Source organism: Globicephala melas, chromosome 10, assembly GCF_963455315.2.
Source record: "Globicephala melas chromosome 10, mGloMel1.2, whole genome shotgun sequence".
In the NCBI taxonomy this organism is placed as follows: Eukaryota; Metazoa; Chordata; class Mammalia; order Artiodactyla; family Delphinidae; genus Globicephala; species Globicephala melas.
In genome coordinates, this window is record NC_083323.1 from 58,624,140 (window position 1) to 58,640,440 (window position 16,301).

The following is a 16,301-nucleotide window of genomic DNA, read 5'->3' on the forward strand; positions in this document are numbered from 1 at the left end:
GATGGCATTGTGGGGCAAACTAATGACACAGGACGAGGAATTTACAGCCAAAAAGAGCTGTCACTTAATTTTCGCATACCCTCTGATTTCCACACCTTCACTTGTCATCATCTTTCTAGCCAGCTGCCAGAATAGAAACCCACGGAGGAGAAGTCAGCCTTAGTTCTTAGCCTGACTCTTAAGGTTCTACCCAATCTGGCCTCATTTCTTGCCATTCTTTTAACTCTAGTCAAACTGCTTCAACTCTACTGAACTTTCATTTCATCGAATGAGCCATATTCTCTGAGCCTTAGTCCTTTGCCCCTGCTGGTCCCTCTGCCTAGAATACTCTTCCTGTCCCCTTCTCCCTAATCAACTCTTTCTTAGCCTTTGGATCTCTGCTTAAATGTTATCTTCTCTGGGAAGACTTTTGTTACCCTCAAATATTAATTAAGGTGTCTTTCTTAACCTGCTTCCTTAACACTCCACGCTTACATTTGTGGTGGCATTTATTATATTGTCACTTGTTTTCTTGTTAGCCCTTCTCCTCCTCATTAGATCATGTGCTCCTCGAGCATTGGGATTGTGTTTTTTATCATTGCATCCCGGTGCCCAATATAGTAAATTCTCAAATGTTTGGCTGAATGAATGAAGACACAAGCTATGTGGGGAAACAGAAGACGAGGGAAAATGTATGCCTTCCACACCTGAGCAGTTACCGAGAACTTGATTGGGCACATCAGTGTGAGACCAAAAGTTCAACTTCCCTTGTGTAAGAAAGACCCCTATGCAATTATAAAGATTTTAAATAAGATTTTTCAATACAAATTTATTTATTTATTTTTGGCTGGGTTGGGTCTTCGTTGCTGCGCGTGGACTTTCTCTAGTTGCGGCAGGCAGGGGCTACTCTTCGTTGCAGTGTGTGGGCTTCTCATTGCGGTGGCTTCTCTTGTTTGCAGAGCATGGCTCTAGGCGCGCGGGCTTCAGTAGCTGTGGCTCTCGGGCTTAGTTGCTCCACGGCCTGTGGGATCTTCCCGGACCAGGACTCCAACACGTGTCCCCTGCATTGGCAGGCGGATTCTTAACCATTGCGCCACCAGGGAAGTCCCTTAAATAAGATTTAATTGGCTTATAAGTAGGTATTTGATGCTTTGTAAGTTCAGATGTTATAGAGGAATCTATACTTTAAAAGTCATTATTAGGGAGAGATTACTTGCTTTGCAAAAGCACAGTATTTACCACAGTAAACCTTTAAATTTCCTGGATCTTTAGTAGCTTGGTTAAAGTTTATTTTGATATTTTTTGGGTCCCATCAATCATTGCACTAGTCTGGAGGGATGAAATTAGGAACACATTTTACACAATTCTACACATTGTAGAACCTTCATTTAAGGAAGCTCTTAAGTCATGTAAATCACTAAGCACTGGTCAGATTTAATTAAGTGCTGTGGTAGAGGTATCAGCAATGAGTTGAGGGAGAGCTAAGAAAGAAACTGTTTATTCTAAGTGCGGGGATGGTGAGCCTTAATGGTGAAGTTGGATCTTAAAGAAGACTATGACTGGCATCTCAAGAAAGACAAGTAGTGGGGAGCAAGTATGTACAAAGGCTTGGCAGCATGAAAGGTATGTGGTAAATTTGCTTTCAATTTTGATTTTTTTTTTTTTTTTTTTTGGCCGTGTGGCATGCAGGATCTTAGTTCCCAGAGCAGGGATCGAACCCATACTCCCTGCAGTGGAAGCGAGGAGTCTTAACCACTGGACTGCCAGTGAAGTCCCAATTTGCTTTCAATTTTGTAGGGGCACATTTTCTTACATAAAATCAACGTTAATTACTTGATTAATATTACACTAACTAAGTTAGTGTTTTTCTATATGTGGGTAATGAAATCAATTTAGAAACTTGTGACCAGTACTGCTTCTTAAGTAGAATATAATAGAGCAGAGACTGATGCTTTATAAGAGTAAATATGTCTCACGATAATTTTGTTTCAGATATATACTATATGAGTATTGGGTTAGAATGTAAGATGTTTTCCTTACCTTTGTTTGCAGGAAAATAAATTTCAAAGCCACTAATGAAATCAATACTGAGGGGCTGAAGCACCACACACACTTTCCTTCTGGTCTTTATATTTGGGATGGGTGGAATAGAAGGATATTAGTTTAATTATTTCCTCAAGGACCCTTATTGCTTATGGTGAAGGACATTAGCCCCTGGCTTTCTTTTTAATCCTGAGACTATATTACTATTTACTTACCATTTCTTTCCTCCTTGCAGATGAATCCTCTCTCCTATTGTGTAAATAGCAAAGATTCTAGGGATCCAGAAGTGAATTATTTTAGGATTGGCCTTTTACCCTCACAGGCTCAGAATCCACGTGTTAGTTTCTTATTGTCCACTAGGTGGTACTGTGAGGGGTCAATGTTTGCGACTTACCTTGTCCCTAGACTCCAGCTTGTTTTGAAATTAGCAGATAGGTTTACTCAGCTAGAAACTCTTTTCTCTTCAGGCTCCCAGGCACTCCAGGATGGGATATATAGATCTCCCTTCCCTACCCAACTATAACCTAGAGCTACAAATTGAGGAGGATAGAGAATCTGGGATCGAGAGGTACCTTTTTTTGTCAGTAATGCCATCTCTCAAAAGAAACAGTAATGCTTTCCATTCTCTCCTGGAAATCAAAGATGCTGAACTGCAGTGGGAGGGAAGGAGATTATAACCCCAAATAGATAACTGACTGAGTGGGGGTAATAGAATTGGCTGAGAGGTGGGGAGAGAAATGTTAAAGGATCTCTTTTTTTGGGAAAGCAACAAGACATAGATTTTGATTAAATTCAGCAAACATTTTTCAAGAGTCTTCTATAGTCCAGGAGAACCCAAAGTTGGATAAATTTTGGTACCTCCCTTCTAGAACCTCAAGAAAAACAAAGAAGAAAACACTCAACAATAATAAAGTGTAAAAGATACTCTATTAGGGGCAAGCCGAGAGGGGACTCCTAAGTCCCCCATCTGCGGGGGTGGGGACAGGCAGGTGGTGATCACGGAAGGCTCCCCAGAGGACATGACTAGTCTGAGTCTGGAAGGATGAGTCCAACATTCTAGAAATCTACAAGGTTCTGCTGTACTCAATTCTCCCCTGGTGACTTCATTTACTCTTGTGATTTCAATAATTACCTCTGTGCTAATAACTCCCAAACTTTCTCTAACCCGACCACCTCTAAAACCTGCCTATCCAATATCTCCTATTCGGATGTTGGTGCTTCAGATTCAATTTGTCTAAAACCCAGAACTGAAAGAAGCTTGAGGCTATTGGTTTTTACAGTAGTCATATAATTCTTATCCTTATTCATTATGTAGGTGGATATCCTAGTCACTATTTGTCTGAACTACTGCAAAAGCACACTAACTGGTCTCCAACTTAGATCTCTCTCCACCACCCACTTCCCCCAGTCAGTCCCACACACTTTGATCTTCAACAAGATTTGCTTCCTTTAAGCCCAATGTTGATGGTGTCATTTCATCAAACAACAACCTTTAATGCGTTCCGTTTGGTCTACCCAATGGAGATCAAGCTTATTCATCAGATAATCAAGGCAGTTACTATGGTCTGAATGTTCATGTCCCCCCCAAATTCATATGTTGAAATCCTAGTCCCCAAAGGGTATTAGGAGGTGGGACTTTTGGGAGGTGATTAGGTCATGAGGGTGGAGCCCTTGTGAATGAGATTAATGCTCTTATAAAAGAGACCCCACAAAACTTCCTACCCCCTTCCACTATGTGAGGATACAAGAAGTCTGAGACCTGGAAAAGGGCCCTCACCTGACCATGTTGGCACCCTGATCTCAGACTTTCAGCCTCCAGAATTGTGAGCAATAACATTTTTTTCTTTTTATCAAGGTATATTTGATTTACAATATTATGTAAGTTTCAGGTGTACAACATAGTGATTCACAACTTTAAAACATTATGCTCCATTTATAGTTATTATAAAATATTGGCTATATTCCCTGTGCTGTACAATATATTCTTGTATTTTATTTATTTCATACATAGTAGTTTCTACCTCTTAATTCCCTACTTCTGCCTTGGACTTTCCCACTGTGAGCAAAAACTTTCTGTTGTTTATAAGCTACCTAGTCTGTGGTATTTTGTTATAGCAGCCTGAATAGACTAAGATAGCACTCAATGTTTTGGTTCTGAATTACTCTTTCTACCTTATGTTCTGATTCCCTTAAGTGCCTTTTATAGCTAAACTAACCTATACAATATTGATTTTCTAAATACAGCTCTTTATTTCTCAGTGTTTAAGCTTTTTTTCATTTATTTTTTAATTGAAGTATAGTTGATTTACAATGTTGTGTTAATTTCTGCTGTACAACAAAGTGACTCAGTTATATACATATATACATTCTTTTTTATATTCTGTTCCATTATGGTTTATCCTAGGATATTGAATATAGTCCCCTGTGCTATACAGTAGGACCTTGTTATTTATCCATTCTATATGTAATAGTTTCATCTACTAACCCCAAACTCCCAGTCCATTCCTCCCTCCCCCTCCCTACCCCCTTGGTAACCACAAGTCTGTTCTCTATGTCTGTGAGTCTGTTTCTGTTTCATAGATAGGTTCATTTGCACCACATTTTAGATTCCACATATAAGTGATACCATATGGTATTTGTCTTTCTGTCTTCACTTAGTATGATAATCTCTAGTTGCATCCATGTTGCTGCAAATGGCATTATTTCCTTCTTTTTTATGGCTGAGTAGTATTTCATTGTATATAAGTGCCACATCTTGTTTATCCATTCCTCTGTTGATGGACATTTATGTCGTTTCCATGGCTTGGCTATTGTGAACAGTGCATGTATCTTTTTGAATTATATGCCTAGGAGTGGGATTGCTGGATCATATGATAATTCTATTTTCAGTTTTCTGCGTCAGTGTTTAAGTTTATACTAATCTCATCTCCTTGTCAAAGTGCTATCTATTTTGGTCAGGGAAAGGTTTCCTGAGCATAACATTAAAGGCAGAAAACATATATAACAAAGCATTTATATTTTATTATATAAAGAGCTCTTGCAAATCAACATGAAAAGACAACCTCTCCAATAGAAAGATAGGCAAAATCCATAAAGAGACAATTCCAATTGATATGGTCAGGTTTAAGTTCCAACCACCATGCTATTTGTTTTCTACTTGTCCTATCCATTTTTACTTCTTTATTCCTGCTCACCTTGGACTATTTTTAGTATTTCATTTTATCTCCTATTATTAATTATATTTCTTTAATTTTTTCAGTAGTTGCTCTAGGGTTTACAATATGTATCTTTTTTTTTTTTTTTTTTTTTGCGGTACGCGGGCCTCTCACTGTTGTGGCCTCTCCCGTTGCGGAGCACAGGCTCCGGACGTGCAGGCTCAGCGGCCACGGCTCACGGGCCCAGCCGCTCTGCGGCATGTGAGATCTTCCCAGACCGGGGCACAAACCCGTGTCCGGGACGGGAAGTCGGCAGGCAGACTCTCAACCACTACGCCACCAGGGAAGCCCAGCTTGCGGGATCTTAGTTCCCTGGCCAGGGATTGAACCTGGGCCACAGAAGTAAAAGCACTGAGTCCTAACCACTGGACCACCAAGGAACTCCCTAAATTTTTAAAATGTCTTTTATATTTACCCACATGCTTGCTATTTCCATGCCCTTAATTCTTTTGTGTAGATCTGTTTCCACTTGGTATCATCTTTCTTCAATCTGAAGAACCTCCTTTAATGGTTCTGGTAATGCAAGTGATATATATATATATATAAATATATATATATATATATATATAAAATTTATTTTATTATTTATTTATTTTGGCTGCATTGGGTCTTTTGTTGCTGCACATGGGCTTTCTCTAGTTGCAGTAAGTGGGGGTTGCTCTTCTTTGCGGTGCACGGGCTTTTCATTGCGGTGGCTTCTCTTGTTGTGGAGCATGGGCTCTAGGCACGTGGGCTTCGGTAGTTGTGGCACATGGGCTCAGTAGCTGTGGCTCACGGGCTCTAGAGCACAGGCCCTGTAGTTGTGGCTCACGGGCTTAGTTGCTTCGTGGCATGTGGGATCTTCCCGGACCAGGGCACGAACCTGTGTCCCCTGCATTGGCAGGCGGATTCTTAATCACTGCACCACCAGGGAAGCCCGCAAGTGATATATATTTTTTCAGCTTTCGTTTGTTTTAAAATTTCTTCTTTGCTTTCATTTTTAATGGGTATTTCCACTGGGTATAGAATTCTAGATTGATACCTTTTTCATTTAGTACATTTTAAAGGTATAATTCCATTGTTTTCTGTCTTGAGTTGTTTCTGAAGAGAGTTAATGGTTATTCTTATATTTGCTTCCATATACATAATGATCTTTTTCTCTGGTTTCTTTTCAGATGTCCTTTTTCTCATTGGTTTTCAGCAATTTTATTAATGCTGTGTCTTGATATAGTTTTCTTTGTGTTTATACTGCTTGTGGTTCATCAAACATTTTGATCTGGGTGTGTTGATATTTTCTTCATTAAATATGGTGAATTTTTTGCCATTATTTCTTCAAATATCCTTTTCTGTTCCTACTGTTTTCCAGTACTCCAAGTCACATGTATGGTAGTGTACTTGATATTGCCCAACAAGTCACTGAGGCTCTGTTCATTTTTCCCCCTTTCTTTTCTTTCTATGCTTCACTTTAGATAGTTCTTATTTCCATGTCTTCAAGTTCACTGATCTTTCAACTGTGTTGTGTAATTTGTTGTTAGGGCCATACAGTGGTATTTTTCATTTCTTTTATGTAGTCTCTATTTCTTTCCTCATTTTATTTATTGTTTTCTTTTCTCTTGAACTAATAATAGGTGTTGAAAAATTCTTATCCACTAATTCCATAACTTCTGTCATTTCTGGTTCTATTTTTTTTAAATTTCAGCATTATTGTGGTTTTTTAAATTTATTATTTTTATACAGCATGTTCTTATTAGTTATCAATTTTATACATATTAGTGTATATATGTCAATCCCAATCTCCCAATTCATCACACCACCACCACCACCCCCGCCCCTGCCACTTTCCCGACTTGGTGTTCATACATTTGTTCTCTACATCTGTGTCTCTGTTTCTGCCCTGCAAACTGGTTCATCTGTATCATTTTTCTAGGTTCCACATATATGCATTAATATACGATATTTGTTATTCTCTGACTTACTTCACTCTGTATGACAGTCTTGATCCATCCACCTCTCTACAAATGACCCAATTTCGTTCCTTTTTATGGCTGAGTAATATTCCATTGTATATATGTACCACATCTTCTTTATCCATCCATCTGTTGATGGGCATTTAGGTTGCTTCCATGACCTGGCTATTGTAAATAGCACTGCAATGAACATTGGGGTGCATGTGTCTTTTTGAATTATGGTTTTCTCTGGGTATAGGCCTAGTAGTGGGGATTGCTGGGTCATATGGTAATTCTATTTTTAGTTTTTTAAGGAACGTCCATAATGTTCTCCATAGTGGCTGTATCAATTTACATTCCCACCAACAGTGTAAGGGGGTTCCCTTCACACCCTCTCCAGCATTTGTTTTTTGTAGATTTTCTGATGATGCCCATTCTAACCGATGTGAGGTGATACCTCATTGTAGTTTTGATTTGCATTTCTCTAATAATTAGTGATGTTGAGCAGCTTTTCATATGCTTCTTGGCCATCTGTATGTCTTCTTTGGAGAAAAGTCTGTTTAGGTCTTCTGCCCATTTTTGGATTGGGTTGTTTGTTTTTTTTAATATTGAGCTGCATGAGCTGTTTATATATTTTGGAGATTAAACCTTTGTCCGTTGATTTGTTTGCAAATATTTTCTCCCATTCTGAGGGTTGTCTTTTCGTCTTGTTTATAGTTTCCTTTGCTGTGTAAAAGCTTTTAAGTTTCATTACGTCCCATTGGTTTATTTTTGTTTTTATTTCCATTACTCTAGGAGTTGGATCAAAAACGATCTTGCTGTGATTTATGTCAAAGAGTGTTCTTCCTATGTTTTCCTCTAAGAGTTTTATAGTGTCCAGTCTTACATTTAGGTCTCCAGTCCATTTTGAGTTTATTTTTGTGTATGGTGTTAGTGAGTGTTCTAATTTCATTCTTTTACATGTAGCTGTCCAGTTTTCCCAGCACCACTTATTGAAGAACTGTCTTTTCTCCATTGTGTATCTTTGCCTCCTTTGTCATAGATTAGTTGACCATAGGTGCATGGGTTTATCTTTGGGCTTTCTATCCTGTTCCATTGATCTATATTTCTGTTTTGTGCCAGTACCATGTTGTCTTGATTACTGTAGCTTTGTAGTATAGTCTGAAGTCAGGGAGCCTGATTCCTCCGGCTCCATTTTTTCCCTCAAAATGGCTTTGGCTATTCAGGGTCTTTTAGGTCTCCATACAAATTTTAAGATTTTTTGTTCTAGTTCTGTAAAAAATGCTATTGGTAATTTGATAGGGATTGCACTGAATCTGTAGATTGCTTTGGGTAGTGTAGTCATTTCACAATATTGATTCTTCCAATCCAAGAACATCTCTCCATCTGTTGGTAGCATCTTTAATTTTTTTCATCAGTGTCTTATAGTTTTCTGCATACAGGTCTTTTGTCTCCCTAGGTAGGCTTATTCCTAGATATTTTATTCATTTTGTTGGAATGGTAAATGGGAGTGTTTCCTTAACTTCTCTTTCAGATTTTTCATCATTAGTGTATAGGAATGCAAGATTTCTGTGCATTAATTTTGTATCCTGCAACTTTACTAAATTCACTGATTAGATCTAGTAGTTTTCTGGTGGCATCTTTAGGATTCTCTATGTATAGTATCATGTCATCTGCAAACAGTGACAGTTTTACTTCTTCTTTTCCAATTTGTATTCCTTGTATTTCTTTTTCTTCTCTGATTGCCGTGGCTAGGACTTCCAAAACTAAGTTGAATAATAGTGGTGAGAGTAGACATCTTTGTCTTGTTCCTGATCTTAGAGGAAATGCTTTCAGCTTTTCACTATTGAGAATGATGTTTGCTGTGGGTTTGTTGTATATGGCCTTTATTATGTTGAGGTAGGTTCCCTCTATGCCCACCTTCTTGAGAGTTTTTATCATAAATGGGTGTTGCATTTTGTCAAAAGCTCTTTCTGCATCTATTGAGATGATCATATGTTTTTTATCCTTCAATTTGTTAATATGGTGTGTCACATTGATTGATTTGCATATATTGAAGAATCCTTGCATCCCTGGGATAAATCCCACTTGATCATGGTATATGATCCTTTTAATGTGTTGTTGGATTCTGTTTGCTAATATTTTGTTGAGGATTTTTGCATCTATATTGATGAGTGGTATTGGTCTGTGATTTTCTTTTTTTATAGTATCTTTGTCTGATTTTGGTATCAGGGTGATGGTGGCCTCATAGAATGAGTTTGGGAGTGTTCCTTCCTCTGCAATTTTTTGGAAGAGTTTGAGAAGCATGGGTGTTAGCTCTTCTCTAAATGTTTGATAGAATTCACCGTGAAGCCATCTCGTCCTGGACTTTTGTTTGTTGGAAGATTTTTAATACAGTTTCAATTTCATTACTTGTGATTTGTTTGTTCATATTTTCTATTTCTTCCTGTTTCAGTCTTGGAAGGTTATACCTTTCTAAGAATTTGTCCATTTCTTCCAGGTTGTACATTTTATTGGCATAGAGTTGCTTGTAGTAGTCTCTTAGGATGCTTTGTATTTCTGTGGTGTCTGTTGTAACTTCTCCTTTTTCATTTCTAATTTTATTGATTTGGGTCCTCTCCCTCTTTTTCTTTATGAGTCTGGCTAATGGTTTATCAACTTTGTTTATCTTCTTAAAGAACCAGCTTTTAGTTTTATTGATCTTTGCTATTGTTTTCTTTGTTTCTATTTCATTTATTTATGCTCTGATCTTTATGATTTCTTTCCTTCTACTAACTTTGGGGGTTTTTTTGGTTCTTCTTCCTCTAATTGCTTTAGATGTAAGGTTAGGTTCTTCATTTGAGATTTTTCTTGTTTCTTGAGGTAGGCTTGTATTGCCATAAACTTCCCTCTTAGAACTTGCTGCATCCCATAGGGTTTGGATCGTCGTGTTTTCATTGTAATTTGTCTCTAAGTGTTTTCTGATTTCCTCTTTGATTTCTTCAGTGATCTCTTGGTTATTTAGTAACGTATTGTTTAGCCTCCATGTGTTTGTGTTTTTTATGTTTTTTCCCTGTAATTGATTTCTAATCTCATAGCATTGTGGTCAGAAAAGATGCTTGATATGATTTCAATTTTCTTAAACTTACTGAGGCTTGATTTGTGACCCAAGATGTGATCTATCCTGGAGAATGTTCCGTGTGCACTTGAGAAGAAAGTGTAATCTTCTGTTTTTGGATGAAATGTTCTATAAATATCAATTAAATCTATCTAGTCTATTGTGTCATTTAAAGCTTGTGTTTCCTTATTAATTTTCTGTCGGGATGATCTGTCCATTGGTGTAAGTGAGGTGTTAAAGTCCCCCACTATTACTGTGCTACTGTCGATTTCCTCTTTTATAGCTGTTAGCCGTTGCCTTATGTATTGAGGTCTCCTATGTTGGGTGCATATATGTTTATAATTGTTATATATTCTTCTTGGATTGATCCCTTGATCATTATGTAGTGTCCTTCCTTGTCTCTTATAACATTCTTTATTTTAAAATCTATTTTATCTGATATGAGTATTGCTACTCCAGCTTTCTTTTGATTTCCATTTGCATGGAATATCTTTTTCCATCCCCTCACTTTCAGTCTGTATGTGTCCCTAGGTCTGAAATGGATCTCTTGTAGACAGCATATATATGGGTCTTGTTTTTGTGTCCATTCAGCAAGTCTCTGGTTTTTGGTTGGAGCATTTAATTCATTCACATTTAAGGTAATTATCGATGTTTATGTTACTATGACCATTTTCTTAATTGTTTTGGGGGTTTTTTTGTAGGTCCTTTTCTTCCCTTGTGTTTCCCACTTAGAGAAGTTCCTTTAGCATTTGTTGTAGAGCTGGTTTGGTGGTGCTTAATTCTCTTAGCTTTTGCTTGTCTGTAAAGCATTTGATTTCTCCATTGAATCTGAATGAGATCCTTGCCGGGTAGAGTAATCTTGGTTGTAGGTTCTTCCCTTTCATCACTTTAAGTATATCATGCCACTCCCTTCTGGCTTGTAGAGTTTCTGCTGAGAAATCAGCTGTTGACCTTATGGGAGTTCCTTTGTATGTTATTTGTCATTTTTCCCTTGTTGCTTTCAATAATTTTTCTTTGTCTTTAATTTTTTGCCAATTTGATTACTATGTATCTCCACGTGTTTCTCCTTGGGTTTATCCTGCCTGGGACTCTCTGCACTTCCTGGACTTGGGTGGCTATTTCCTTTCCCATGTTAGGGAAGTTTTCAACTATAATCTCTTCAAATATTTTCTCGGGTCCTTTCTCTCTCTTTTCTCCTTCTGGGACCCCTATAATGTGAATGTTGTTGTGTTTAATGTCCCAGAGGTCTCTTAGGCTGTCTTCATTTCTTTTCATTCTTTTTTCTTTAGTCTGTTCCACAGCAGTGAATTCCACCATTCTGTCTTCCAGGGCGCTTATCCATTATTCTGCCTCAGTTATTCTGCTATTGATTCCTTCTAGTGTATTTTTCATTTCAGTTATTGTATTGTTCACCCCTGTTTGTTTGTTCTTTAATTCTTCTAGGTCTTTGTTAAACATTTCTTGCATCTTCTTGATCTTTGCCTCCATTCTTTTTCCAGGGTCCTGGATCATCTTCTCTATCATTATTCTGAATTCTTTCTCTGGAATGTTGCCTATCTCAACTTCATTTAGTTGTTTTTCTGGGGTTTTATCTTGTTCCTTCATCTGGTACATAGCCCTCTGCCTTTTCATCTTGTTTATCTTTCTGTGAATGTCTCTGGGTCTATTTTTATTGTCTGATTTTTCTGCTGGCTATAGATCCCATTTTCCCTTTTTATGTTATTTATTTACTTATTTATTTATTTGATGGTTGCAAGGAGTATGTCTAGTATTTTTTTTTTTTTTTTTTGCGGTACGCGGGCCTCTCACTGTTGTGGCCTCTCCCGTTGTGGAGCACAGGCTCCGGATGCGCAGGCTAAGAGGCCATGGATCACAGGCCCAGTCGCTCTGCGGCATGTGGGATCTTCCCAGACCAGGGCACGAACCCGCGTCCCCTGCATCGGCAGGTGGACTCCCAACCACTGCACCACCAGAGAAGCCCTATCTAGTAATTTTTTATTAGATGCTGGACATTGTGAATGTTACATTGTTGAGTTTCTGGATTTTATTTCCTTCCTTTAAAGAGTGTTGGGCTTTGTTCTGGCAGGCAGCTAATTTACTTGAATATCAACTTGATACTTTTGAGGCATGTTTTTAAACTTTGTTAAGGTAGGTCTAGGGTAGCTTTACTCTCAGGCTTGTAGGTGCCCTACTCCTAAGGCATAGCTTTTGTGAAGTCTCTACTGAATACTCTGAGTATTCAACAACGTCTCTTCAGTCTGACTGGTTGGAAGTCTAATTTTCCCATCCCTGTGTAAGTGCCAGTAATTATACACTTTGTAATTCTTCAGCAGTTGTTTTTTTTACCTGACAGTTGATTTTTGGCCAGTTTCATGGAGTCTCCCCTCTCATTCCCATTCATGAGCAGTCTATTGTTCAGTCAAAGACTCACAGGGCCACTATGAAAATTTGTGGAGCTCTTTCTTCACATAGCTCTCTTCTTTCTAGTACTCTCTTCCACAGAATCACACCTCTTCAGCCTTCCCAAAATCTAATCTCTGTCCCTTTATTTCAGCAAAACCACTGTACTCTGCTTGGATTTCCCATTCCTGTGATATTGTCTGGAATGTATCTCTGGTCAGATAGTTGGGAGAATTGAAAGGCTCACATAATTTGTTTTCTTTCCTTTTCTCTCATGGATTGTAATCCTGTGTTGCTTTTGCCCAATATCTGAAAACAGTTCATCTATTTTATACAGTTTTCTAGTTTTTTTTTTAATTAAATGGTGGGATGGCTAATTTGTCGGATTACTTTGCCATGTAGAAATAAACAGACAATTCAATTTTCACTGGATATAGAATTATAGGTTGGCATTTTTTTTTTCAGTACTTCAAAGATGTCATTCCATTGTCTTCTGACTTGCACTGCTATCTTTGTTTTTCCAACTATAGTGTGTCTTTATCAGGAATGAAAAGTAAAACAACAATAGGATATACTTGATTATTATGTTGTTAAAAAAAAAAAAGAGTATAGTGTTCATAAGTACCAGAGAAATGGGCACAGTCATACTTCCGCTGGTGCAAATTGTTAAAGTCTTCTTGTAGGGACAATTTGTCAAAAATATTAAAGGCCTATAGCCAAAAATCAGGAAAAGCCCAAATTTCTGTCAGCAGATAAATGAATAAAGAAAATGTGATATATACATATAATGGAATGTTATTCAGCCATAAAATGAATAAAATTCTGACATATGCCAAAAATGGATGAATCTCGGTAACATCATGCAAGTGAAAGAAGCCAGACACAAAAAAGGACAAATATTATATGATTCCACTTAAATGAGGTACCTATAATAGGAAAATTCATAGAGATAATAGGTAGAGTAGAGATTAACAGGGGCTGGGAGAAGTGGAATGAGGAGTTACTGTTTTATGGGTAGAGAGTTTTTGCTTGAGTTGATGAAAAAGTTCTGGAAATAGATAGTGGTGATAGTTACACAATGTTGTAAATGTACTTAATGCCACTGCATTTTTACTTATAAAATGATTAAAATGTGTATATTTTACAACAATTTTTAAAAATGTTAATGAGAGGCCTAAAAAAGATTTTTTTTGGACAAAGAAATTATTCTTGCAAGAAATTGTCCTAAGGAAAATACAAGGAGGTATGTAGAGATTTAGTCACAAGGATATTTTGTTAAGAGTATTTTTACAAAAACAAAATGAGAAAAAATAACACAAAAATAAAGAATACAATTTTTTTTTGGCCATACCACATGGCTTGTGGGATCTTAATTCTCCAACCAGGGCTTGAACCTGGGCCCTCAGCAGTGAAAGTGTGGAGTCCTAACCACTGGACCACCAGAGAATTCCGAAGAGTACAATTTTAATGTCCCCAAACAAGCCATTGATGAAATATACTATGATGTATAACAGACTGCTATAGAGAAATTTAAAAAAACAACTATGTTCTTTTTAAGAAGAACACTTAATTACATGGAAAGACTAAGAGGAGATACTGCAAAATGTTAGTGGTGGTTATTTCTGGGTAGTGGGATTATAGATGATTTTTCTTTTCTTTTATGTAATTTTTATGTTCTAAATTTATTACAGTAAATATGCATTTTTAATAAACTAAAAATTGAAGTTTGTTTTATTATTTATTTATAGCTGTGTCGGGTCTTAGATGCGGCACAGGGGATCTTCATGAGGCATGTGGGATCTTTCGTTGTGGAGCAGGCTCTTCACTGTGGTGCACAGGCTTCTTTCTAGTTGTGGCTCGTGGGCTTCTCTCTATTTGTGGTGTGCGGGTTTTCTCGCTCTAGCTGTGGCTGGGCGGGCTCCAGGGCATGTGGGTTCTGTAGTTGTGGTGCGTGGGGTCCAGAGCGTGAGGGCTCTGTAGTTCGCAGCAAGCGGGCTCTCTCTTTGAGACGCACGAGCCCAGTAGTTGTGGCGCACTGGCTTAGTTGCCCCTTGGCATGTAGGATCTCAGTTTCCCCACCAGGGATCAAACCCGTGTCCCCTGCATTGGATGGCTGATTCTTTACCCCTGGAGCACCAGGGAAGTCCCTGAAGTTTATTTTAAAATGTTTTATCCATCCTTCAGAGATCAGCTGCGAAGTTACTCATCTGTTAACTGTTCTCAGAATCTTCCAACTGAAAATGGTTGTTTCTGTCTCCAAATTCTATGGCCTCTTATATGTCTCTCATGGTACTTATCACATAGGCCCATGTATTAAAATAATTTAAGAGTCTGGTTTACCTCTCCTGCTCAGCACACATGAGACTATCTCACCAGGCACTACCTAAATCAGGAATATTGGTCCCCAGCCTTTTTGGCACCAGGGACCGGTTTTGTGGAAGACAGTTTTTCCACGGATGGCAGGGGTTGGAGGATGGTTCAGGTGGTAATGCGAACGATGGGAGCGGCAGATGAAGCTTCGCTCACGAGCTCACCGCTCACCTCCAGCTGTGCGGCCTGGTTCCTAACAAAACTACAATGAGGTATCACCTCACACCGGTTAGAATGGGCATCATCAGAAAATCTACAAACAACAAATGCTGGAGAGGGTGTGGAGAAAAGGGAACCTTCTTACACTGTTGGTGGGAATGTAAATTGATACAGCCACTATGGAGAACTGATCTAGAGAAAGGGTCGGGTCTTCCTGAGTTCAGGTATTTCTAAGGTTAATGATATTTGAATGGATTATTTAACCTAATTTAGAAACATGAAATTATTGGGAAGAACAACACTTTATAAACTACTTATATATTCAGCAAGCAGTTAACGTAGACAGACATAGAATTAGTTCCAAGTGTGTTTTTGTTTAATGTAAATCCCTCTGCTTAGAGTTCCTCTTCTTGGGTGGCAAGCTTGTTTTAACTGGATTGTACAAACAATATTTTATCTAGCAATAATGTCCCAGATAATAATGTGCAGGCTGTAACAATGCTAAAACACTCAAATACAAACACAGATTCAGTGAATTATAGTTTCTAATGTGCAACGTAAGGTACAGTGATTTCTGATCCACTTGTTTCTGCCCTTGGTATAAACATTTTTGCATTTTTTACATACTTATTCCTACTAGATTGGAAGCCCCTCATGGCAGTAGAAACAAGACTAGTTTTATTCGTATCTGAATTCCTGGTTCTTGGTACCTAGTGCATAATGAAACACAATATAGATGTTTGTTTGTTGAATGACTCTAGTCACTAGGGTTCAGACCTAGAAGACCTGGGTTCAAATCTCAGTTCCACTTGCCATGGGCAAAACTTAGTTGATCTGAATGTTACTTTGCTCCACTATAAAAATAAGAATAATGATAGGGTTTCCCTGGTGGCGCAGTGGTTGGGAGTCCGCCTGCTGATGCAGGGGGCGCGGGTTCGTGCCCCGGTCTGGGAGGATCCCACATGCCGCGGAGCGGCTGGGCCCATGGGCCGTGGGCGCTGGGCCTGCACGTCCAGAGCCTGCGCTCCGCGGCGGGAGAGGCCACGGCAGTGAGAGGCCTGCGTACCGCAAAAAAAAAATAATAATAATAATGATAAAACCTAGTCTGCAACA

General features: G+C 38.4%; 1 protein-coding gene and 1 non-coding gene across 2 annotated transcripts in view; both read right to left on the reverse strand.

Moving 5' to 3' along the window:
• Positions 1-788: 788 nt before the first annotated feature.
• Positions 789-16,301, reverse strand: part of LOC115858625 (transmembrane protein 198-like) — a 37,762-nt gene continuing 22,249 nt past the window's right edge. The window contains exon 4 of the mRNA XM_060306406.1: positions 789-1,087. Within this exon, the coding sequence (XP_060162389.1) occupies positions 963-1,087 (125 nt within the window). The 3' untranslated portion in view covers positions 789-962. The remainder of the gene's footprint in view (positions 1,088-16,301) is intronic.
• TRNAK-UUU (transfer RNA lysine (anticodon UUU)) lies at positions 5,546-5,617 on the reverse strand. The gene has a single exon. It is a non-coding gene; the product is annotated as a tRNA-Lys (tRNA).